At 39.2% G+C, this 26,507-nt stretch overlaps 3 protein-coding genes across 4 annotated transcripts in view; 2 read left to right on the plus strand and 1 right to left on the minus strand.

Moving 5' to 3' along the window:
• The window catches only part of LOC117791615 (alpha-protein kinase 1), a 47,847-nt gene extending 30,158 nt beyond the window's left edge, over window positions 1-17,689 (plus strand). Inside the window, exons 2-3 of one of the 2 annotated variants that reach the window (XM_034631417.1) lie at window positions 17,005-17,426; window positions 17,503-17,689. In XM_034631417.1, coding sequence (XP_034487308.1) covers window positions 17,005-17,377 — 373 coding nt within the window. In that variant the 3' untranslated portion in view covers window positions 17,378-17,426; window positions 17,503-17,689. Of the gene's footprint in view, window positions 1-856; window positions 1,157-17,004; window positions 17,427-17,502 lie in introns of those variants that run through there. The other variant, XM_034631418.1, reaches the window with a different exon arrangement.
• Window positions 17,690-19,039: 1,350 nt separating this feature from the next.
• LOC117791634 (DNA polymerase alpha catalytic subunit) lies at window positions 19,040-24,000 on the plus strand. The gene is made up of 7 exons (XM_034631439.1): window positions 19,040-19,137; window positions 19,190-19,384; window positions 19,449-20,443; window positions 20,502-21,537; window positions 21,604-23,128; window positions 23,193-23,671; window positions 23,741-24,000. The coding sequence occupies exons 1-7, from the start codon at window positions 19,122-19,124 to the stop codon at window positions 23,932-23,934; spliced, it is 4,440 nt and encodes a 1,479-aa protein (XP_034487330.1). The 5' UTR covers window positions 19,040-19,121; the 3' UTR covers window positions 23,935-24,000.
• On the minus strand, window positions 23,904-26,165 carry LOC117791635. The gene is made up of 4 exons (XM_034631440.1): window positions 26,097-26,165; window positions 24,710-24,956; window positions 24,357-24,654; window positions 23,904-24,294 (listed from the first exon to the last, which is right to left on the minus strand). The coding sequence occupies exons 2-4, from the start codon at window positions 24,924-24,926 to the stop codon at window positions 24,018-24,020; spliced, it is 792 nt and encodes a 263-aa protein (XP_034487331.1). The 5' UTR covers window positions 24,927-24,956; window positions 26,097-26,165; the 3' UTR covers window positions 23,904-24,017.
• Window positions 26,166-26,507: the final 342 nt, after the last annotated feature.

Consider the following 26,507-nt stretch of genomic DNA (forward strand, 5'->3'; position numbering starts at 1 on the left):
CACACTCTCACACACACACACACACACTCATACACGTGACCACATGAAATTCGTAACAGACGCTGCTCTCTCTTAACTCAACTCAACTCAACTCAACTTGCAAACACCATCACGTTACTGAGCAATCGAGGGAGGGGATAAGACGAAAGGGGGCGTTACTTATCAACTGCATAGTCCACTAACAAATTTATGCACTGTAAACTGTTTTGGCAGCACATAAAATACGCCGTTTTATGTGCTGACCGTTTGACCTTTTGCATGTGTTAAGTTCCTCACACTTGCATATAATGGTTCTTGTTGTTGTTGTTATATGTTCATAACTGTCACAGGCCTGCAAAATGGGGCGTGCTGGGTGGCTTAGCAATTTGTGGGCGTTTAAGCTGTTACAGTTAAGGCTTGGGGCACTTTTTCAAATGCATTTCTGCCGCAATTTCATGTGCAATATCAAAAGACTAAAGCAACGAACTTGATGCCAGCTATCTGATAGCTGGAAAACAGAATGCAAAAGAGTTCGCATTAATAATACAAAATTAAAATTCTTATCTCTATTAATAATTTTTAAATGTTATTTTACTCATTAACTTTAAAGCCTTAATAAATAAGGGGAAGTTAAAAGCATCTGCGAAAATAGCAAGTTCAAGATTTGTGGACTTTAAAGTTTTGAAAACAAGATGTAAAATATTTCAAAGTAGCTAGTTTATATTAAGCAATTTAAATATTTTAATTTAGTATGATTTTTATTGCTTATTATATATTAAATTGTAAAGAACAGCGCAAAAAAATTGCTGGAGAATATTTTTTTATAAACTTATTGGCCCTTAAACTAACTATTATGTATTTTTCTTTATACTTGCAGGTAAGTTGGACTCTGCGAAACAAACAAAAATAAAATCGGGCTGTGAGAGGTCTAAAGTTATGTAAGTTGGCAACAAGCAATGCAAATAATTGGCCAGTTAGTGGAATGGAAGAGCAACGCCCTAGTGGCAACAATAAGTAAACAAACAAAACTAAGCCGAAATTGTAACAAAGCCAAACCAATTTTAATTTCAAATGTTAAACATTTGGGTGTGTGCGTTTGTGTGTGTGTGTGTGTATTGTTATTGTGGGGCTTGCATAAGTTACAATTTGAGCTAAATAAAAGTCAGATTCAGCGAAATAATAACGGGCAACTAGAGCTAATGATGCGACATGTAGTAAAGCAGCGGTATGTGGACAGTGGGAGGGAGGGAAACGGCAATGGGGAAGGGTGGAGACAGGGGCGGTGGCGAGTCTGATTCAAAAATGCGTCACGCTTACCGTTAGAGCACACACGCAGCATGCAAGCAGTCCCCATGGGAGCTGTGCCGCATCCCAAAAGTTCAAATCTAAACGCGAAACCCATTGCTGGCTTCCGTGTCTGTCATACCCCCCTCCCCCCTCACCACCCCTTCATAGCCATGGCCACGACAGCCACTGCCACTGCCACTGCCACTGCCCAGCATGTGGCGCGCTCCCTTTTTGGCAAATTTGGTGCAGCATCGCAGCGCCTTTCACAAAATCTAATCAGCAAACGGGGCGGCCATTCGGATTCGGATTGGATCGTACCAATTTACTCAAGAGCAAAATTAGCAACTAACTCGGCGCACAGTTTGATGCTGTGGCACTTGATTTACTGCCACCAGGCGGAGGAACAGCAGGAGGAGCAGGAAGAGTATTAAAACCAGAGGTGGGGCGAATAGCGGCGGGCGGAGTGCGGAGGGGGATGCCTCAAATAGTTAACTTTTACTCGTACATACGATACGAAACAAGAAGCGACCAGACGAAACGATACGTGCAAATCTCAACATGGAAATCTTGTTAGCCCGCCAACGGCCTGGCATCCTGTGGGGCATTCTAATTGAAATTCCAGGCGTTTGCCAGATGAAGATGCCGACGCCGCCAATGGCGACGACGACGACGATGACGACGACGATGACAATGACGACGACGACGTGTTGCAACTTGAAGGCAATTCAGGCGCTAGTCGCATGTGATCATGTGATGCAAATTTGATCCCATCTGTGGACAATTAGTTGTCAATATTGCGCATACGACATGTATGCAAAAGCAAGCAAAACAAACAAACGAATTGCAAACAAAACGTATAGCAGCACAACAAACAAACAAAAACTACTAAATGACTGACTCATTTGCCAACGTTTTGCAACACGCAACAAAAATCAACACACGCAACTGACCAGCGCACAGTGAGGCAAACAGTATGAAAATGCAAGAAATATAGATATGTCTCCTATGAAATAATTGGGAGAAACCAACAAAAAACAGTTAAATTTTTCTGACTATAGTCAATTCGCTGAGCAATTCCAATAAAAAATCTTTTTAGAACTCCATTTCATCCTATTGGCCTAACTTTTTTTTTTTTAATTTTGATGAGTTTACAAGAAAGAATCTATGAATTATTATGATTATAACTTTCAAAACAAAAACAAAATTATATATCTCAGTATATATATCGGTGATTATTATTATCATATTAAAATATCATAAAATATATATAAATTTCCTCAATTAGACTATTGGTAAATATTCTAGAAATTTTTTAAGAATTTCCTACATTGCTAACTACTGTTGTTGACTTGTCCCACTGTACAGCAGCAAGTGGCGTCCAGTTGAGCACAACTGGCAGTCGGCGTGACTGACATCGACACCTCAATGCTTACCTTCTGGCTCGCAGCTTGACCAGGCCTGCCATATTTGTGTCAATGGACACATGGAGCCCATCAAGAGCAGGCAGCAACCATTTGCATAAAGTCAGTCGCCGCCAAACCCACTAACTAAAAACCCGCCCCGTTTTAGGCGCAGCAAGTTTTGGATATTTATCGTAAGTTGGGCAATTGATAGAGACCGTGGTAATTTCCATGTGTGACACATATCCGATTATATTTGTTGCTTTTTTTGGGGGAACGACAACAGGTGGAACATGGCCGCAAGCCATTGCGCGTGAGTGACTCAGACTATAATGCCGGACTAGGACTGGTGTGTGTAGCAATCAACGACGGGGCGTTCCGTTAAGCTGCGAGACTTTTACAGCCACCAAATTGTGCATTTGCCCCTCAAAGTTTATGTTATATTTATGCCGTGGCACGCGCTTTGGGGCAATTTCAGACTAGACTTGAATGTGAATGTAGAAATGGCCCAAAGGAGCGTGTCTATGAGCAGACCTCGAAGCCATATTAAACTGTCTAATGTAAATCACTGTAAACTATGTATGTCAGTCGTAAGATATTGCAAGAGTTGAACTTATGTGGACATTAGATGAGATTGCTAAAGGTGAAACAAGAATGCGTGGCAAAAAATAAAAATATTAACCAAATTAAAAATCGTATAGTTATGGTAAATTGACATGAGTGGAGTCCATTCTAATTCAGCTAACAATCAGTTTAAATTAATGTTATAGAAGTAAAAATACTTATAAAAGTCGCATGAAATTCTTATAATTTCTGACAGTTGGCATTTGTTTTGTTAAGTCTATTCTACTTTACTCTTTTACAGAGAATACATTAATGTTTAGTATCAAAAATATTTGACATTTGCTTTGTAATGACAATTTTAAATTCTCCACTAAAATTTTAACAAGTTCAGTGCATAATATATTTAAAACGCTCTTGAAATTGCATCATAAACAGTTTAACCCTAGATAAGCAGCTGCTGCTGTAATTATATACATTATTCTCATAAAATCCCATTTTTGTTGAAATCTTTGATCTCTATAAATCAAATTGAGTTCTGACTGCTCAAATTCCTCAGCAGTTTTACAGTTTAATAGCTTAAGAAGTTACCGTGGGTGGCCTCATAAGTCTAAGTACTCATACACAGAGTATAATGTGCACACACATATTATTACACTCACACGCAAATATACACAACCGTATGTGTGTGTGTAACTGCTCATAAGCGATCATAACTCAATAGAAGAGGCTCATTAGCAGCACACGCAGCCGAAAGCGGCCCGAAAATACCATAGTCATTAGGGCCGAGAGCGGGAGGAGTGTGTGGCAGGGTGTGGAGGGGCGCGGTGCGGTAGGGTTGCAGCTTGAGTGGCAACTTTTTGCCTGAATCCATGCCGCAAACATTGTGCACCACAGTAGCCTCAATTTGTACGTTTTTTGATCCACAATGTAGAAGCATTCTAACTAATAGCCAAACATTCTGGCCTAAAATGAATGTGGCTGAAAGAGGGACAAACAGAGAGGAAAAGGAAGGGAGATTGCCTTAAAAGTAGAGCTCGATTTCCTTGCTGCCCACGAAGTCAACATCATCGACATCGTCATCGTCAACCACTTCGTCAGAGTTAGACTTGGAGCTGAAGCTGGAGTTGGAGTTGGAGTTGGAGACTTCATCGTCGCCGCTGGTCACGTCAAGCCGTGCGCGTAATGAGCGTTAAATTTGTGCCCGCTTTTGTTGCCGTTGTGTTTTGGTTTGTTTTTCGTTTTTTTTTCGTTTTTTTTTAGGCAAGTTCTAATCACCGGAGAACACGCTTCGTTATTAGTTAAATTAGTCACAAAACGGTTACCAAAACATTTCCAGCTTAACTTTAATTATTGCGAATTTTTACGTTCTGGCTTTCCATGATGTTGTTGTTGCAATTTCTAATGAAAACTCATTAAACGCTTTTGCAACAAAGTGGCTTTTTATAGCCTTTTTTAGTTGGACTGTCTGATGGGCTTGATCGCAAATGTGGGTCAGCATAAATTATGAAAGAAATAAATTATGCTCAGCTCCAACAGCAACAACAACAGCAACAACAACAACACCAAGAAACACAAGTACAAAGTACTTACTTGTACTTGGAAAGATCATTTGCCATACAGTCTGTTCGCCTGCCTTTCACTGCTATCAATAAATTTGTTGTTTTGGCTCGTTGCGATGCCTGCGATAAAGACAAACGGCCTGCCAATATGAATTAGCTAAGCGAATTGGCCATTTGGCCAGTTGGTAAACAACTTCAACCGCAGCCTGTTCCACGCTCCTTCTCATTCCCGTTCCCTATTTCTGGCCTGGCATTGGCAACGTGCTACTTCAATATCATCATTATCATTAGCAGAGGTTTGCGCCCAGAAAGCAGCAAGCAGAACTGTAGCAGTTGATAAATGTTAATGTTGATAGCCAGCGAAAAGCATTAAAACAAGTAAGAGTGCTTTGGTTGAGTCTCTTAGAACAGTAGATACTCTGTAATTAAAAAAAATAGTTTTATTTAAATTGTACTCCTATTCTCAAACAATCTACTTATTTATTCTATTACTTATAACAAATAGCAAATAAAATATTAACATGTATTTGCATTTGAACAACTATAAATAATTTTTATTTAATAAAATTGAATTCTAATCAATATACGATGCCTTCAAATGCCATCTTACCCTTTTTGGTAAGCGTATGAAATGAACATTAGCTTCCTGCTAGCCAAAGGTTAACAAAGTTCAACAACGAATTCCATTCATTGCCTGCAACTGGAGCTGAAGCTGAATCTGAAGCTGGAGCACTCATTGACGATGTTGTTGTTGATGTTGTAGTTGTTGTTATCGTTGTTGTTGTTGTTGCTTTCAACACGCTCTGCCAATAAATTTGCAGCACTTGTTACGCTTTTTAACGGTCCCAAACCGCTCACCAAACATTCCTTTGGCATTGGCATTACCAACAGAGATCTATTTTTGCTTAACAACAAATATTTTCTTGTACATTTTACAACTTGTTGTTGTCTGTTTTTGTTGTTTTTGGCATTGGCCATGCAGGAAACTGAAATTGCACTCCATTAAAGTTGGGCAGCCAAAAAAAAAAAAAAATAACAAAATCCAAAAAAAAAAAGGAGAACTTGTTGAAATTTGCAGGCTAAGAAAGAGGCAACTGTTGTGAGTACGAGTAGATGCGGCTTATTCGATTAGAGCTGATTTAGCTAAAGGTTAACAGCAGCCGCCCAAAAGTGTTGAGTTTTTCCATGGAATTTCCGCTCGTGATGTTTTCCGCTTTGATTTTTTTGCTTCTCTTTGTGTAGCATTCATTTGATTGCATCGCTTTGTCATGGCCCAATACGAGTATGTGGACTGTGGGCTACTGTATGCATTTGAGTTCAATTTGTCAAATCACCTGCGGCACGGCATAGGTATATATATATATGTATGTATGTTCATATCGAGTGATTTGCATAAACCATATGGCAACATATGATAGCTTGTATACATATTTTGCCCACAGGCAATGTGTGCTATTAGCCTAGAAAGCAGCTAGCATATATCCCAGCTAGCATCTAAACATTCATTCAGACAATCTGCCATATCTAAGCGCCATTGCTTGATAATGATCATGTGCATGTTAATGATAATGATGATCATCTTTTTGGCAGCTTTTTGTTTGTATAATTGGCGAGGTTCTTTTGGCGTCGTCGTCGATGTTTTGTGCTAATCACTTTAACATTTTGCAGCCGCTTTTTGACCCCCTTTTGCTACAGCTTCAGCTTCAGCTGCTTCTCTTTGCTGTTTGCTGTTGTTGTAATTATATTGCCAAGTAACCATTTACAGTTTGAGAGGCGTTGCGTGTCGCTAATGATGGGTGATCTATGCAAATTTTACTACTGCCAGCTAAACAGATGTCTTCGATTGGGCAACCGTCCCGTCACGTCAAATCACGACATGTTAATGCACAGTACCACTCTGATAGATCGACTGTTATTATTATTATTAGTATTTGTATTGAAGCTGAACTATTTTGCAAATAAAGAAAGTTTTGCCTAGAATTGAACAGCTCGAGGTGTGGCATTTTTTGAACTTTTAATGAGATATTATGAAATGTTAGCAATTTTATTTGATAATAATATGGTTTGAAAGTAAATATAGCCGATAACATTAAAGCTATAACTAAAGATGTTGCTAAAGAGACCTCTAAAAAGATAGACTCAGTAACAGCTCATATAGGAGTATGTCAGAAATTAAATGGAATAGCCAATATTCTGGCTATTTTTCTATCAATCTTATTTTCTTTAAAGTAATCGTTAAACCTTTATTTAAAAATTATGAAAAGTGAAATTTAAATTTAAACCAAAAATAGATAATTAATGAGCTAATCTCAGACATTTTGCAGGATATAACTAAACAAATGCTTAAATATAGGGGAATATTAAATAGAGATCAGATACAAAAGATAAAGTAACAATTGTATGCCACTTGCAATTCCTTAAAGGTTTTTAAAATTAGTATGAAATATGATGCACTATTTAATAGTTCACTTATTTTATTTTTTACCACATTAATGACATCATTCAGTTTCCCAGCATTAGGAGAAAACTATTCATAGATCAAATTACAGTCAGTATATTAAATTTCTTAACAAGTTGAAGCATTTGCAATTGTTCGTTAAGCTTTTACATAATTTCGTTACATTTAACTGTTTAAATAGCTAACAAGATCTTATTTAATACACACTCTTACTATTTTTGCCTTCTATTATTAAAACTTTCCGCCTTTATTTATATTCGAGTGTTATTGCAGCTACACGCCTATTTGTTAGATTAGAGCTTGGTTAATAGGGGGGATGGCGTGTAGAAGGGGTGGTAAGTCAGCTAACAAACATTTAGTTTGGCGAGATCACGACACTATCAATTAGAGGCAACAAGCCAGATACAAGACAATTGTTTAGGACTCTCAAGAGTTGGAACTCGTTAGCGGGGCGTGTCAGCCGTTTATCATTTCTGCAGGTTTCGTAATGGAACAAAAAACTAAACCAAACAATAAACATTTCGTGAGTTGTGTGTTATTTTTTTTTTTTTCATTCATTTAATATTACAACAATTGCTCTGAATTTGTTTGGGAACTTTCGGACCACACTTAATTATGCAAGTGGCCAACACCCACAAAGAAATCACAAAAAAATACAGAAGACTTTTCTTTCTTTAAGTAATTTGCATGAAATTAGCCTAAAGCTTTTTTTTAGGTTTTCGATTGCAGTTTATAAGAAGGTCGTTTACAGCAACTTTGAAGGTTGCCCCTGTTTTTTATATTATTATAATAATTTTTTAACTGCATTTTATAGTTTGCTTTGTAGAGTGCGCCAATTAAGGGCAAAGGCCAAAGTCTAAATCTTTTTGATGCGTTTTGCTAATGAATGCAGCCAAAGCTTTATTGTTATTTTTATTTATTTTTTTATGGGGCTTCACTTGGTGGCCCTATGAAGAGAATGTTGTTTGTCACACTGACTTATTTTTCTGCCACTTGACCAACTGAATGATGACAGACAGACAGACAGAGTAACTCTGACTAGTGTCTGCGTTGTCATCTTCGGCCCGATGATGCCCTCAAAACAGGTCTCCCTCTGACTGTAGATAATAATGTTAGTAGGTGCAACCAGGCAGACATTCGCGTACATTCAGATGGACAGTCGGACAGACAGCTGGACGGACAAACGACACTCTGGTGACTCGTTTGCCGTTGCTTGGCTTCCTGTTCAGTAAGTCTAAGCATGTCGCTGACTCTGCCAGCCTTTCCCAAAGTGCATTGTGGTTTCTGTTTTCTTTGACGTAAAGACGGAAAGTGTTTTTCATCTCGTTTTACACACAGAGTCTGTTCAGAGAGTATAGCAAAAACTGCAGGCAGCTTTAATGAAGCTAGGATATCCCTTAGTCTGGCAAAACTTTGCTTTTGACATGCTGCTGAAGCCAAGGAAAGAACAACATCACAACATGTCAGGGCGACACTTTGACCATGTTGCAATAACAACAACATCAGCAACAACATCGAGCAGCAACAGCAACAGCAATATCAACGACAACGACAACAACTCAATGTCAAAAGTGCATTGAAGACTAAAGTCAGGGTTAACAGGTAGTAGTAGTAGTCAGCTTTGTCAGGAGGCAGTCAGACAGCCAAACAGACAGACGGACAGACGGACAGACAGACAGAGAAACTGAAAAGTCAGTAAGTCAGACAGTTTGCACAGTTTTTTTTTAGCTGCCTGTAAGAGTTGTTGTTGTTGTTTGTGTTTGCTGTATTTGATGTGAGCAAAAGTTCAAGTTGGCTAGCCCAGGCAGACAACAAACAGTGGGCGTGACGACAACAACGTCAATAGTTGCAGCGTCTTAACGGATGTTTTTGAACAAACTCTTGAACTTGAACAGCAAATGCTAAAAAAAAGAAGATGAAAATGCAATTACAAAATAAATAATTAAATTTAAATTGATGATTAAAACTTAACAAAAATTTGACAAATAGTAATCGTTTGTATATATATTATTAACTATTTTTACTACAAATATAAATCAAAAGTCCATAAGCTTTGTCATCCGGCAAGGCCGTCAACTAAAATATAATAAATCTATTTATTTCTCAACTCAATACAAAATTTAAATCTTATATGAATATGAGTGTTATAAATCATTTACGAATATGAATCTAACCAGTCCAATAATTTACGACAAGGAGGAGTCTATCACATATAAGTTTTTAAATATGTTTGCTTTTAACATTTAGCATTTGCATTTGCATTACAATAGATGTCGACATGTGCTCATCTTCAGTACAAATATGACATCAAAAGTCAGAAACTACTTTCTGAGTCAGAATCGTATGCAAAGCTGAGATCATTGATGAGTTTATATTACTGTGGACGGCCGTCCACGCGATTAACATAAACAGTTTCAAAATTGAAATATATTTAAATATACATTGCGTAATATGGAAACGCTTAGTGCTAATGTAAAGTATATAATTTCGAAACATTTCTGTTTAGTAATAGTTATTAGTTTGACGCACTTAACACACTCTTAAATCTCACAAAAGCTTAACAAATACGAGTATATTGATTGAGTGCGACTTATGAAAGAGAAAACGAAAACAAGAAAACAACTCAAGTTTTATTGAAATGATGTCGCACTAAAGATGTCATATTTATTTGCCATTTTGCATTGGAATTGAATTGCAGTCAACCTGAGTCTCCAGTTTCGCGAATCTTCCATCTCTCCCATTTGATTGCATACTCGCATCGACAATGTTAATTGTGTTTTATAGACTTTTAACTTTTCATCATTTTTTATTGGCCTTTCGTGTATTTTCATTAGACAAGCAAATGGATAACATAAAATAAAATAAACAGAGATCGTTTCCTTATACATACTGTCATATTTACTGACTTCCGGCTGGCCATAAAAACTATGCATTTGATGGCTTCAATCAAATCGATCGATTCGTTTGATTCAATGTTGACGTTCATGCCTCAACACTTCTCTGCACTTATGTTTACTTTCAATTTCACTCAACGCACACTAATATTGTCTGCGTTTTTTATTTATAGTTATGAAAAATGCTTAACAACTTTTACTTCTTCCGCTCTCCACATATATTTCTCTACTGTACGTGTGCTCAGAATAAACAGTCGAGAGTACTGAAAGTGCACTTTACTATCGTTATTGTTGTTGAAATTTTAAAGTGCTAAATGATGTCTGTTGTTTGATCAAAAACACGCGACAGCTGCGGAAGTTGTTTGGATTTCGGTTTTCTGATAACAAGTTCAACGTGTAAGCCGACCAACATTTATCTTTTTGATCTGGCTCTAATAGTTATAGTGAACTTAATTTATTATATTGTTCGGTAAAAACAGGAAGCTCAAATTATATTTTTATTTTCTTACAATTTCATAAGAAAAAAAAATGGTTGAGAAAAATGTGACACTTTTGTCATAATGCAAAAATAAACTTTCGTCTATTTATAACACTAAATATGTAATTATCTTTAGCTTAAATTAAAATTCTAGTTAAACTGATAGTTGATAATGTCAATGCCTACAGTCGGAAAATATAATTTATTTAGTAAATAAAAATCTAATTATAGCAAAATCTAAGTCCATTGTATAAGTAATTATCGTAACTGTTTGGTTTTTTTTGCTTTAGCTAAAGCATATGAAGCTAAATTCTACATCTCACGTGGAAGACAGGTCTAAGTGCATAGATATTAAACGCCTTTTATACCATTTTCAATGAGTATTAATCAGTTGCACTTCTTTACCATTCAGTAGCATCATTGCAGATCAATTTAAGTTCTAGTCAAGTCTTAAAATTAGTCAAGTTTTTAGAAATTTCATGTTCTTCTGAAAAGCTGCTAGCTGCTTTGTATGGAACACAGCCGAGGGGCAGATGATGCAGCTGATGGAGGCCATATCTATGCATCTTTTGGCACAGTAGCTACAAAATGCAACCAAATTGCTGCCTTTAACGGCAACTGGCAGCTAACATCGGCGAAGTATTCGTCTCCAGCGCTTTGGGTCAGTAATTAATTCACATCATGGGCGCATGATTTGCACTCAAATGCTTTGGGGTCTGCCACTTTTGGCTCTGGACAATTGGCCAATTCATGCGCTTTAATTACTTCATAAAAGCCAAGACATGGCCCTTAGCCACAGCAACAACAATAACTTGGCCTAACTGTTCTCTGATTTTTGCGCGCAACTTTTTTCTTTTCTTTGCTTTTATTTTATTTTGTTTTATTTTATTGTTGCTGCTTATTGCGCTTTGATCATCACTTGCTGCTGCTTTTGTTGTTGTTTAATGATAGACCTTAAGGTATTTGTTATTATTGTTATTGTTATTGCTATTCTTATTGTTATTGTGTTGTTTTAAAGCATCATCCCTCTCTCTCTCTCTCTTTCTCTCTTTGTATCTCTGTTTCTGTTTCTCCATTAATTCTTTATATAGTCATCAATTGTTTGATCATTTTCAAGGTTCGATCAACTTTCAGAGCTACAACAAAAAGATGCTGCTGTCCATCTTAAGTTGTATGGACTTTCATTGATGTTAACTGGAGTGTAAAGCTCCATCTTAATGTGTGTCTGTGTGTGTTTGTGTGAGTTTCTGTGTGAGCAGCACGCTTCAACGACTTTTCTGGGCGGCCATTTCACACCATTAGACGCTTGCATCTGTTTAAACTAGTTTCGAGTGCTCATTAGCGGAGAGTGTTAATCACTCGCTTATCAAAACACCGCCCCGCTTTGATATCAAGCACAAAATTATTATAAAGCTAAACAAATGAGAAGCTCAAAACTCCAGCTGAGCTTTCTCTGTCCAGTGGAATGCTTTTGTTTATTGTTAAACATCATGTTTGCGTTATTGTTGTTAATAATATTTTTTATGATTAAGTTGACTTGCTGTGTAGTTTGAGAAACACACTAAGAAACTTCGAATCTTCAAATTAAAACAAAGCTAATCAAAAAACTTAAGCAACAAACTTACAGTTCTTTTCTAGGCAATAGCGTTGGAAATGCATAAATAAAATAAATAAATGAAAAGTAAAAAGCATAGAAATAGCAAGCGTAAATATACAAGCGATAAAAGCTTAAAAGAAATTGCGCAGAAAGCTAAAACATGAAGCATAAAACGGCGTCTGTCTTGAAAACAATTTGTAAATTGCTTCCGACATCAAATTCAATAATAACAACGGCAGCAGCCAAAGCAACAAGAACAGCAAAAACAACAACGAAGCCGGCAACTAATAGTTACTTTCAATCATTCATCATCGATTTCAATAAACAATTTCAATGGGTGCTCAGCTACCCAGACACTGCGAAAGGCAGACGACGCACAATGGCTCTGGCACTTGCAACATGTTCCCCTCACACATACACACTCTCTCTCTCTATCTCTCTCTGTCTCTCTCGCACTCACTCACTTTCTGTGGCGTATTTTGAACGTGTGAAAGATTTGTTTCAATTGCCATATTGTTGTTGTTGTTCTTGTGTTGTGTTGTGTCTATGTGTGAGGCAGTTGAACTTTCGGTCAATCTCTGCATGACTGGCGAGCAATCAAACAGACAGACAAACATGCGAGCAGATAGGCAACCAGCCAGTTATTCGGCTTTAGGCCTCTTTCAATTATAATTAGAGATTTCTATAAAGTTTGTTGCAAATTGCGGTTGCTAATGACTTTTGGTTACTTCTACGCTTTAGAACCTTGACATTTAATGCCACTATATTGCATTAATAACTTTTCCACTGAGAAAATAAGTCTCTGAGACCAAGAAACGCCCCTGTTAAATATCCAATATCTTACAAAAATTAAATCGAAAACTCGTTTGCATAAGTTGATTCTGTCTCATTTTCGGCCTCATTGGATGCCAAATGTCAGGAGTTAAGCACATCTAATTTTAATATGTATATATTTTATACTCGTATAGTACAAATAAGGCTGCGACAACAGTAAGCTGGCTTGAGCTCAACAGGCATAACAAGTTTTCTTGTTGTTCTTTTAATTGGTTCAAATATGACAATGTTTCAATTTATTTGACAACAGAGTTAAGTCAGATTAACACGCTATCGGCTTGGGATTCATTTTGGAATGAATCGGAAAATTGTTGGTATTCTTTTTGTGGTTAACAAAATAATCTTTTCTCTTCAAATTTTATGATAAAAGCTTATTAAAACTCTTACTTCTAATCTAATTTAATGAAGGTATTAAAATTCAGTTTTTATTTACAAATCCTAGAAAACCCATTGTTGTGTTTTTTTTTATGTAATAAAAAAATGATAATATAAATTACATTCAAATTATTCAAAAAATATAAAAATTAAAAAAAAAAAAAATTATAATACCTAATATATTTGATTGTACCAAACCGTTACGGTCTCTAACATCTAATCTAAAAAGTGTTATTGGGGAATTTAAGGAACACCTGTGGCAGTGCAGCATGCTGTTTGCTGCAATCTTTGACACTTGCTGCCAACATTTTTGTCATATGCAAAACAAAAGACTGAAGCAGCAAACTTGCTCCACAAAGTAGCCTGCCACATAATTGCTGCATCAAAATTGCTTTTCATTGGCTCAAAATGAAGCAATTGTTGGCCAACGTACTGCAGATAGTGCTTACAGCATTCAGCATGTAGCATGCCGCATGCCGCATGGCAGCAGGTAGCAGGCAGCGCTGCCAGCAGTCAGCAGTCAGCGATGCGGATGTGAAACTGCGCATGTGCGGCACAGCGCGGCGCTTCTTTTGTTTTGTCTTTTTGCCACTTTGCGGGCCCATGCCCAGACCCCGGACCATGCGGCAAGTCTATGGCACAGCTGCTTAACATGCCACACAACCAGAAGAAGACTGAGATACAACTGCATGTAAGCAAAATATGTAATTATGTTAGAAGCAAGTGCAGCGGCTGTGGCAGCTCTCAGTCGCGTCCCGTTGCGTTGCCAAGTTGGCACTTGTTTATTGCAATGCTTTGCTTTTTATTTGAATTTATTATGCAATGTTTTTATATGTTTTTGTTGTTGTAGTTAGCTCAGCTTAGCTTAGCTGGGTTATTGATTTTGTCGGTGGCAGCTTTGATGGATTTATGTCAGTCGTATTGACAAATTGCTATGCTTGCTTGCCATTTGCTTATAGCATCTGCAATTGCCAATAGATGAATAGGCAAACAAAAGACTTGGGCAACAGACAGTTTGTTGCCACGGCACTTGCAAGGCAATTTGTCAAATCTGTTGACGACTTAATAAGCCAAACTGCAAAATTCGTGACACAATATATTCAGTATTTCAACACGCAGGCTGCAAGCTTACAAAGCACACAATGCACAACACGTACACACACAAATATTGTAAGATCGGTTTTATTAATTTGTTGTCAAACAAAAAACTAACAAAAGCCGTTGTCGAAATAAATTACACATCAGCTTTTAAATAAGTCAATTTCGCGCAGTCAACTACTTACTTGGGGTCAATTTCATATTTATGAACTTGAAAGGCAACTGCGACAGCCGCCGCAACAACAAAAGCAACAACAACGCCCACATTGAGCTGTGCAGCAAACAAAAGACTGAAGCTACGAACTCGACGATGATTTATAACCAAAAGCAAACGAGACGTTTAAAAAAATTTGTGACAGGCGCTGAGAATTAGGTCGAAATTAGCAAGAGATTAAAATTTAAGCTTAAGATGATATGCTATAATTTCAAGCGATAGTAAAAGTCTGTCAAGAGTACTTCAACTTAATTGGGATCCCAAAAGCAAACAATATAAATACTGAAATAAATAATAAGTTAAGTCCACGCACACAAACAGATTATATAGATGTGTATTTCATACTCGTACTTTCGCTGACATTGCTGCAAAATTAACGATCTGAATACCAACTGAAAAACGAAAATTGTGTGAAAAATAGGCAAAGATTTTCTCACATATGCATTCCATGCATGGAAACAATATATGAAATGTTTATAATATTATAATTAATAATGACTTCTTGAACACTTCAAAGACTCAAAGTCAAAGCAAAGTTCAATGCCAAAACCAACAGCAAAACAGACAACAAATAAAAAGGCATTTGTTTTGTATGCAACCTATAGGTATGAGTATGAAACCATCGCGCTCATCTGTTTTTCATTCGATGCTGATAATGCTTAATTATATATACATAAACCGCAAACAAAACAATGCAACAATACAAAAAACACAACAACAAATACAAAAGAAACATTCAAATCTCTGACTGCCTGATAATGAAAAACGAATTCACATGGCATTCAAGCATTGAACATTGAAGGTACAAGTACGAGAAACTCATAGGCAGCATTACCATTAAGTATTTCCATTTCAAATAATTGAAGTAAATGCTTTGAATGATGCGACTTTAGATTGTGACCCAGTTGATTAAAATCTCGGTGCAAACTGAAGAGGGGATCGGAGGAAAGGGTTAATTAAAGTCGCCAATTGTACAAGTATTATGCGATAAATTAAATCAAAACTCACAATCAAGTAACAACATTTGAAGTTCAGCAACAATTCAAAACTCACACGAAATAAAAAAACAAAAATAAAAACCTCATTTAACACGGTTTATTTTTAATTTATTTATGCATTAAACGCCTGTCGCTCAACTGCGCGACGCTGCTTGGTGAATGCCAATTGACTGTCCACGGCAACAACAACCAAATCAAAATTAAAAATAAATGAATTGACATTAAATTGTTGACATCATGAGGAAGTAAAGCACGAGGCAGTTTATGCTAATTATGTTTTAAGGCAAGGCTGCCAAAAATTGCATTGCTGTTGCAACTAAATATAATTAAACCACTTTTTGTTAGTTCGATTTTAAACAGGTGAATGCGGAAAGAAATGTGGGTAGAACCTTAAAATTTTTCCCGAAGTTTATTTTTATTAAAAAATAAAAATAAGTTGTTCAAGTTAATTAAAATACACAAATTGCTCAATGAGCTTGCACAGCTTGTTGGGTATTTCCAATATTAATTCAATAATAATAATTTTTTGCAAATGAAAATATAACACATAAATAGCGCATCGCTTCACGCTTATCGCACACTTTGTTCAAAAAATGTTGACTGTAGAGTTGTTGTTGTTGTTGTTGCCCATCACCTCAGCTTGAACTCATTTGCATATTTCATTGATGTATTGCGTGAGTTTGACAATAACAAGCATGAAGATAAATAAATAAAAGGAAAAAAGCTTAAAGATGTATATACTATAGGCTAACATGGTTAATGGTGGACCAAAATGTAGCGCAATGTCTACGACAGCAGTGGTGCGAAGATCGATGCTATTCATGATGGCATAAACAAATTAATTAGCATCTATGAGGTCAATTCAGCTTTGAAAATTGCAGCAGAGTACGAAAATAAACAGCTTGCTTCGGGGATGGTGAATAAATTAACTGAAAATAAAATTTCCAATCCAATAAAGTTCCAATATCTATAAATCAGCCCAATAAAGTGACGGAAAAAGGGAGTTAATCTGTCTGCAGGTGTGAAGATCAGTGGAAGCTTGTTGCTGGGCGGGCGTTTTATTTGAATAACAACCTAATCCACGAGTCTAAAGAGTTGCCACTTGGCAGTTCACAGTTGAGTGTGAGGCATCTCGAATGGGCGAATCCATATGGTTATTTGTGAACGTTGTTCACACCCCAAAGTTTTTGGCAAATAAAAAATAAATCAATTAGCAGAGCTCATCTGACGAATCAAATTTCTCACTGCCTTTTTGTATCCGTTTTGCAGCTATATCACGCCAGCGGCTGCAGCCACAACAACAACAGGAACAGTGGGAACAAATGGCACATCGACGGGCGGAACTAGTCTGGCGGTTTATCCAACGGCCACGGCGCAAGTCTATCGCTCAAACAATGGAATCGATGTCCTGGACTGTGCTGGTCTGGAGCATCATAGTGCAGCAACAACAACAGCAACGGGCAGCAATTCCAGCGGCAGCGGCTTCTCCCAGCGACTACGCGAATTGGCCGCCTCCGCCGGACTCCTGTCGCTGAAGCCACGTCAGCCGCTGAAGCCCGTTATCAAGACGCGCGGTTCACCAGGTCCCGAATTTCCCAAGAAGGTCACATTCAGCGCCTTTGCCACGGTGCAGGTGGTGTGATCGTTCAAAATGGGCGTGCCAGCTATGTGGGCGCAGGCACGATGGCAAGGTAAATATTTATCAAAAATGAATATAATATATTTTCATACACTTATCGAAATTTACATTATTTTGTATCGTTCCAGATAGCGTGTGCCTTGCTTTGTTAAACCGTTATTGTTGTTTTGTTGCTGTTGTTAAATGTTTAGCATTACTATGGATCAGCATCTGGCAGACTTGGAAACATTTTCCTGAGTTAAATTTAAATCTGTGCCATGTCTTTGGCTTGAATCTGTTATGAAATATGTACCAATATATGTATGCTCCATAGCTGAAATACCTCAAAGACCCAACACATTCTACTAAAACATAAATCGGAATTACTATTTCTCTCTCTTTTTCTCTCTCCTCTCTAAACATTTTTATCATTCTCCCTGAACTCCCTTTCTTGAAGTTATAACATCATCATAATGCTTTTTCTGGAAGACTGACTTTTAAATTTCACAGTTCCTTTCACAATTTATCCACAACTTAATATTTTCCTTAATTCCAATCAGTATTTTTCACAACTTTGCATTTCTACAAATCTCCTTTAAATTTCAACCCATATTGAAGACTACACACAAAAATTATAATATTTTCTTTAAAATTGTAAATATGTATGAATTTTTGCATAGTCATAAATATATATCTGACGTAACTGTATATTATGTAAGTCTGTTTGAGTGTATGCATGTGTATATACCAGAACTTGCATATGTATTGTATATCTATAAGCGTAAAAAATAAAAAATAAATAAACATTTGTATATGGAACTGCCTTTTATAAAATCAAAATATAAACGCAATTGATTTATATTATATTATAAACATATTATTAAAAAATTTTAATTTAAGCTTAATATTATGCATGATCAATAAAAATAAATATTTACATAACAGAAAACAAACAAAATGAATTTTTCGTTAAGGGCGAATTGGTAAATTGATTAACAAGTCTAAATGAGTGTAATGAACAAGAAAAAGTTTACTAAGTTCAGACAAGGGCTCATTTGAATTTACGCGCTCTTCTCTAAAATGGCGGCCTCTGTCAAATATCGAATCAGAGCTGCCAACTTTTTAGAGGAATAAATAGCTATTTCTGACTGGAATGCATGGGAAAAATAGCTGGAGTTGCTTTGAAAAACAGATAAAATACTAGCCCACTTTTTTAGTAGGTTTGAAGTTCGTCACCCCAAGGGAAGAGAAGTTACAAATTATGTTCTTAAAAGAATATAAAAAAAATGCAGAAAAATCCAAACAAAAAAATAGGTAGCACATTTGTAAGTTACCAGTTTTGTCATTTGAAAAAAAATGGTACATGTTGTTAGACTGAAAATTTGTACACAGTGGCAACCTTTGGGACCGAAAACAGTGTTTCCACACCAGTGCTGCCAAGTTGAACAATAGCTGTTTCTGGCTGGAAAGTATCTAAATTTGTTTTTGGGGGTAGTGCTGCACAATTTTAACAAATATATTAATGGCAAAACTTAGCTGAAATTATATTTAAAATAGCCAGATTTTCAGCTAATAGCAATTTTGAAATTTTTCTAGAGAGAGAACTCTGAAAAAAGCCAGAGCTAGCTATAAAATAGCTAAGTTTGCAACAGTGATACTGGTATGACAGCCCCAAAAGTATTAGTGTTTGTTGCTTCATTGTGTACACACTTATCCAATTCCCGCCATTTCCGAAACAATTGCAAGTTGCGCTATTTTCGTGTCCGAAATGGCAGATTCACCGTGTAAGTAAGTCGCTGAAAGCCTAAAATATATTAACAATGGAATCTCTTATAGCTGGACCGCGTGTCAAGCGTCAACGCATTGATAAAAATGGACGATTTGCAGCGCTGGAACGGTTAAGAGGATTGAAAGGTACCAAAAACAAATGCCAGGTGGAGGATAAAGTAGACGATGTGTACGAAGTGGTCGATGAACGCGAATATGCCAAGCGTGCAAACGAGAAATACGGCGGTGATTGGATTGAAGATGGTGAGTAATCTTATAAAAACCTTTGTATAACCAACTGGACCATCAACAATAATTGCATCAACAGACGGCACTGGATATGCAGAAGATGGACGCGATTTCTTTGAGGATGAAGATGAATACTCCGATGGTGCAGAGGGTCAGAGTGATGCCAAGAAAAAGAAATCTGGCGTTGCAAAGAAACGGCCTCGTGACAGCGAGAAACCTGTCAAGGGCAAGGCTTCAATTCGTAATCTCTTCAGCAATGCGATTCCAAAGAAAGCAGATGTTAAGAACAGTGTCAAGGATGATGACATTCTGGCCGATTTACTAGGCGAAATAAAGGAAGAGGCAACTGGGGAAGCGACTACTACAACACCTAAACAGCAAAAGGTCATTGCGCCAGCAAAGATTGTGTCCGCCACCCGAAAATCTGATGCTGCCGCTGCAAAGGAGTATATGAATAGCTTTCTGAGCAATATCAAAATGCAGGAGCAGCAACGCAAGAAGGCCGAGGCCGGCAGCGATGATGAAATGCTGGAGCGCATATTGCAGCCAAAGGCAACCGTATTGCCCAACAAGAAAGCAACAGTAACTGCAGCTAATGTAAAGCAGGAAAAGCTACTGGAAACGGATGAACAGCCCATAAAGGCGGAAGACAAAGCTGAGCCTGAGTTCTGTGACAACGACTTGGACTTCAGTTGCCTGGATGACGATGAAAATCAGTTTGAGGTTGCGGCATCAAAGCCTAAACCGAAACCAGAGCCCCAGCCTGAACTAAGTACTACGAAAGCTGCCCAACCAGATCCAGATGATATGAGCAAGCTGCTTAACAACTGGGAGTCCATATGCCAAATGGACGATGACTTTGAGAAATCAGTGCTGGCGAGTGAAGCGGAGTCTGCCAATTGCAATGATCCTGTCGATGTGGAGCACTTGCGCTTCTGGTATTGGGAGGCCTGGGAGGATGCACAGAAGCTGCCTGGCGAGGTGTTCCTCTTTGGCCGTACAGCCGACGGCAAGTCCATATGTGTGCGTGTGCAGAACATTAACCGGTTGCTGTATCTATTGCCCAGACAGTATGTAAGTATGAATGAGCTTTGTTATATTAGGAAGCTATTTGAACTTGCTTCTTTCACAGCTCTTGGATCCCATCACAAAGGAGCCAACTAAACAAAAAGTCACTGTCGCCGATATGTACCAAGAGTTTGACACTCAAATAGCCTCCGAACTGAAGCTAGATACGTTTCGATCCCGCAAGGTGAGCAAGAGCTTTGCAAACCACGCCATTGGCATCGATGTGCCGCAGACATGCGATTACCTCGAAGTCCACTATGATGGTAAGAAGGCAGCGCCAAATGTGGCCAACAAGAAATACGATTCCATCGCGCACATTTTTGGCACCACCACAAATGCCTTGGAGCGTTTTCTTCTGGAGCGCAAGATCAAAGGCCCATGTTGGCTCCAGATTAGCGGTTTTAATGTTAATCCGGCACCCATTAGCTGGTGCAAGACGGACTTGACAGTCAGCGAGCCGAAGAACGTTGAAGTATTGCTGGAACAGGGCAAGCCAACGCCTCCGCCGCCTATAACACTATTAGCACTCAATGTGCGAACTTCCATGAATCCAAAGACACTAAAAAACGAGATCTGTATGATTTCAATGCTGACGCACAATCGTTTTCATATCGACAAACCGGCGCCACAGCCTGCCTTTAATCGCCACATGTGCGCCCTCACACGTCCCGCCGTGTCCAGTTGGCCCTTCGATCTGAGCTTGCAGCTGGCCAAGTACAAATCGACAAAGATTTACAAGCATGACTCGGAGCGTGCACTACTCAGCTGGTTTCTGGCGCAGTATCAACAGATGGATGCCGATCTGATTGTAACATTTGATGCTATGGATTGCCAGCTGAATGTCATCACAGATCAGATAGTCGCCTTGAAGATACCGCAGTGGTCTCGCATGGGTCGCCTGCGTTTCACCCAATCGTTTGGAAAGCGTTTGTTAGATCATTTTGTGGGTCGCATGGTTTGCGATGTCAAACGCTCGGCAGAGGAGTGCATACGCGCCAGATCCTATGATCTGCAGACGCTCTGTCAGCAGGTGCTTAAGCTCCAGGAATCGGAGCGCATGGACGTCAATGCCGATGATCTGCTTGAGATGTATGAGAAGGGTAAGAGTATTAAATGTGACATTTCATAGCTGACATGGAAATACTTATGAATTGCCTTTATTGCAGGCGAGAATATCACCAAACTCATATCGCTGACGATGCAGGATGCCTCCTACATGCTACGTCTGATGTGCGAGCTGAACATCATGCCACTGGCTCTGCAGATTACCAATATCTGTGGCAATACGATGACACGCACACTGCAAGGTGGTCGCTCCGAGCGCAATGAGTTTCTGCTGCTGCACGCCTTTCACGAGAAGAACTACATTGTGCCCGATAAACAGCCACATCGTCGTGGTGGCGCTGCAGCCACTACAGATCCTGATGCCAGCAGCAATGACACAACAGCAGCAGCTGGAGCAGCACGTAAAAAGGCTGCCTATGCTGGCGGATTAGTGCTGGAACCAATGCGTGGTCTGTACGAGAAGTTTGTGCTGTTGATGGACTTTAACTCACTGTACCCGAGCATCATACAGGAGTACAACATATGCTTTACGACGGTGCATCACCCACATGATGCTGATCAGCTGCCTGTGCTGCCAGATTCCAGTGCAGAGCCTGGCATTCTGCCGTTGCAGCTACGTCGTTTGGTGGAGTCACGTCGTGAGGTTAAGAAATTGATGGCGGTGCCGGATCTGTCACCCGAGTTGCAGATGCAGTATCACATACGACAAATGGCTCTCAAGCTGACGGCCAATTCCATGTACGGTTGCCTGGGATTTTCCCATTCACGATTTTTCGCACAGCATCTGGCTGCGCTGGTAACGCACAAGGGTCGCGAGATTCTCGTCAATACACAGCAGCTGGTGCAGAAGCTCAACTATGATGTGGTCTACGGTGATACGGACTCTCTAATGATCAATACCAATATAACGGACTATGATCAGGTCTACAAGATCGGGCACACCATCAAGCAGAGTGTCAACAAGCTGTACAAACAGCTCGAACTAGACATCGATGGTGTCTTTGCTTGCTTGCTGCTCTTGAAAAAGAAAAAATATGCCGCGGTCAAGTTGAGCAAGAATGCCAAGGGAGTGCTGAAGCGGGAGCAGGAGCATAAGGGATTGGACATTGTGCGTCGCGATTGGTCACAATTGGCCGCGATGGTGGGCAAGGCAGTTCTCGATGAAGTACTCGCTGAAAAGCCATTGGAGGATAAACTAGAGGCGGTGCATGCACAACTGGGACGCATTAAGGATCAAATTGCAGAGTCGGCTGTGCCATTGCCTCTCTATGTTATCACCAAGCAGCTGACCCGTGCTCCACAAGAGTATGCCAATAGCTCCTCGTTACCGCATGTCCAAGTGGCGCTGCGCATGAATCGTGAAAGAAATCGACGCTATAAAAAGGGCGACATGGTTGAATATGTTATCTGCCTGGATGGAAGCACAAATGCTGCTGTGCAACGCGCTTACCATCTCGACGAGCTGAAGGGCAGTGAAACGCTTAAGCTTGATAGCAACTACTATCTGGCTCATCAAATCCATCCCGTGGTCACTCGCATGGTGGAGGTGCTGGAAGGCACCGATGCGAGTCGCATTGCCGAATGCTTGGGCATGGACGCCAGCAAGTACAGGCAGAATGCCCAGCGGTATGTGAACTCAGAGTCTGCTTTCTACTATTGCCTTTTTTATTCATGTTCATTTTTTCAACAGGGTTCAGCAGGAGCGCAATGAGGAGGCCGAGGGGGAATCTCTGCAAAAGACAACGCTTCAGCTTTATCGTCTCTGCGAACCATTTCGATTCAAATGCGTCGGCTGTAAGACGGAACAGTTGATGGCCAGCGCCTATCGACCGGGTGCCAATAGCAGTCATGTGCCCGTGCTGCAGCAGTGTGTCAATTTGGAATGCCAAACATCGCCCTTGCAATATTTGGTTAGCATTCGCAATCAGCTTCAATTGTGCATACGCAGCTATGTGCAACGCTTCTACCGCAATTGGCTGGTGTGTGATCATCCCGATTGCAACTACAATACAAGAAGCTATTCAATACGCCTCGAGATGCGGCGTCCACGTTGCCTCAAGTGCAACAGCGGCTCAATGCTTCGCCAGTACTCTGAGCGTGATCTCTACAATCAGCTGTGCTATTTGCGATTCATGTTTGATCTGAACAAGCAGCAAATTCATCAGAAACGTATGCATCTCCAACACTAATATTATTTTTATTTTATCTTTCGCTAATTGACTTATCTGTGTTTTCTAGCCACCCTAACGCCCGAGCTTGAGCAAGCGTATCAGCTGCTGTTTGACACGGTGGAGCAGCAATTCCAAAATTCCGGCTATGTTGTCATATCACTCGGAAATATATTTGCACGCAGCCTGGCGCTGTCGTCGCTTCAGCAGCCAAAGAAGGAACTGCGAGATGATTTGGTCGCTAGCAGTCTAGCTGATGTCTAGATTGCACATACCCTTGCTCTTTTATTCGACATTCAACAATCGTATTTTTAAATATATACATAAAAATTCTTTGATCAACTAGCTTAATTCTGACTAAGAAACTTTTCCAGCGGAAAGTATCGAAAAGATTCGTTAAATATGTCCGTAAATGCCGTGCTGACCAGCTCGTTGATCATGGGCCGCACAAAAGGCAATCCCAACTGCCACATGCTGTTGATGACACCGTCCGCCAATTGATTCAATGGCTGACCCTTCAGCAGATTGCCTATATGCAGCTCCATGCTTCCTATATGATCCACCTCTATATGCACCTTGAGCAGAGATCCTGGCGCACCAACACGTCGCACGCTCGTCGTTTGGCTACAAAGCAATAACGTTAGTTAGCAATCTTTATAGGAAAGCTTAACATAAATAGCGATAACCTGTAATCATATAGTGTGAGGTTCCAATGACCCTGACGTCGCAGCTCTGTACCCAGCACTTTAGCCACAAAATCATACTGACCCTCGAGACTTTTCTCGGGAAAGTATTGCGCATAGACAATGCGCTGATCTTCGGCATCGCTGTGAAACTTTGTCACCTCGGAACGCGTCCAGCCGTACTCGGAAACGTTGCGTAAAATCAGTTTCAAGCTGCCGGGGCCATGTGGATCACCGCGACGGAGTTCAACGAACGATGAACGATGGGGATCAAAGGGCTTAATGTTATAACCGGGCACACCTGCAAAGACCGGCATTAGTTGGCCCCTAAGTTAAGTTAGCCCTTAACGACTCACCTGTTGTAAAATAGGCGCGTAAATCGTTGAATACCTCTTTCATACAATCGTTGTAAGCATCGTCACTAGCTTGATCTCTGTGACAGCGACCTATTAAGTGTTTTAGGTCTTCATCCACATCTACTTGGTTGGAAGCAGAAGCTATGCCCACAATAACAACAACAAGCACAGCAATCAAACAGAAGCCGTTACAGTTTGTGAGCAACTGTTGCAACATATTGTAGCCTTATGACTTCGACAAGTTAGTCTGTTAAAAATATTTGCAAATTTGTATTAGTAAGTGTCAAATACTTGTTTGCTTCTTTTGTTTATGTTTGTAAAATGTGCGAAGAGCAAAGATGATTGGCATTCAAATGGCCATTTAATAAACAAGATCTACTGTTCATGTTTGACAAGCACTGATGTTCCTTAAGCCTCGAAGGGTGACAGCATTTTTCCAGAAAATAATCCGATCTCGCATTTTAGGTTATTTTGGAAAAAAAAAGTCTCTTTAAATTTTAAAGCTAGAATTTTACCTAAAATTTAATTTCCGCAACTGTTTAAACACTGTTAAACAACAGTCTGGCAACTGTTTCTCTTCTGCAACTGCTTGTCATTCTGTTGAGAACTGCTTAAAAGCAGATGGCTACTGCTTGGCAGTTAAATTACAGTTTATCTTTCATTTTTAAATCTGCAAATTTTTTCGGTTTAATTGTGGCAAACTCGTCACTAAACTCGTTTTACAGTCGTACTATTATTTTATTTTTGGAGTTGTCAATGCTTGACAAACTTATCTCGTATTTCATGGACAAACCCTAAGTGTACTCTTTACCATTTCAATTATCATTTTGTTTAGCTTCCCATCGTATTTGGCAATCTCTGATGAATGCCTGCACTTGACCCCTTTAATATAAACAGAGGTAAACTGCTCTTTTTATTAATGCTCTTACTTTGGGTTATTGTAAGTAGTTTGTCATTACCGAAAGGCGCCATTAACGAGCGCTCGAGCGTTCAGCTTTAGTAATGAATGTAAACAAAAGACTTGTACAAGACACATACTTGCCGGATGGCAACATATGTTTTTCTGATAATGCGCCTATGGGAAACGCTTTATAGACATGACCAGTCGTCAGACATGCAACACCAAAGCAACAACGACAATATACACTGTAAATTGTGCAGTTTAACGCCGGCTTTGGCCAGACTCAAACTGACCAAACCAACTACTTTTAGTTAGACAGACAGTGAGTTGTTGTTGTTGTAGCCACTTGCAAATTGTGTAATTTCTCTTTCGAATTTGAAGCAGTGCAATGTACGTTATGAATGTGTCTGTGTGAGTTGTGTTCGTTTGTGTGTGTGGCAAGTTACAGTTTCAGAGTCATCACCCACAAATAGCACAAATATTTACATTAGATACTTTTGTTTGTTTTTAATCTTTAACCAAAAACTGCTTCCTGATATTGAGGGGTTCCACCGAATTCCACAGCTTCGTATGCAGCACGAGCACTCAGATTTACAGTTAGCTGTGTCGAATACGCGACGCGACTTATTTTTTTTTACGTGTGAATCATGCGAGCGGCAACTGGCAACTGACTCCAAATTTCCGATTGGCCAAAAAAAGTGAATGAAAATATGCCAGCTGACTGGGGGAATGAGCAAGAGCCGGGCCTAAAGTCTGCATTTCTTATGTACATACACACACTTGTTTGCAACTGCCGCTGACAAATTTCCTTATTACTTTTGTGACAAACCCTAAAAGCTTGATTGCGTATTGATCTTCAATATGCTATTCATGGATATGAGCCGAATTTAATTAGGC

The sequence above is a fragment of the Drosophila innubila genome (genome assembly GCF_004354385.1).
Source record: "Drosophila innubila isolate TH190305 chromosome 3R unlocalized genomic scaffold, UK_Dinn_1.0 2_E_3R, whole genome shotgun sequence".
Classification (NCBI taxonomy): domain Eukaryota; kingdom Metazoa; phylum Arthropoda; class Insecta; order Diptera; family Drosophilidae; genus Drosophila; species Drosophila innubila.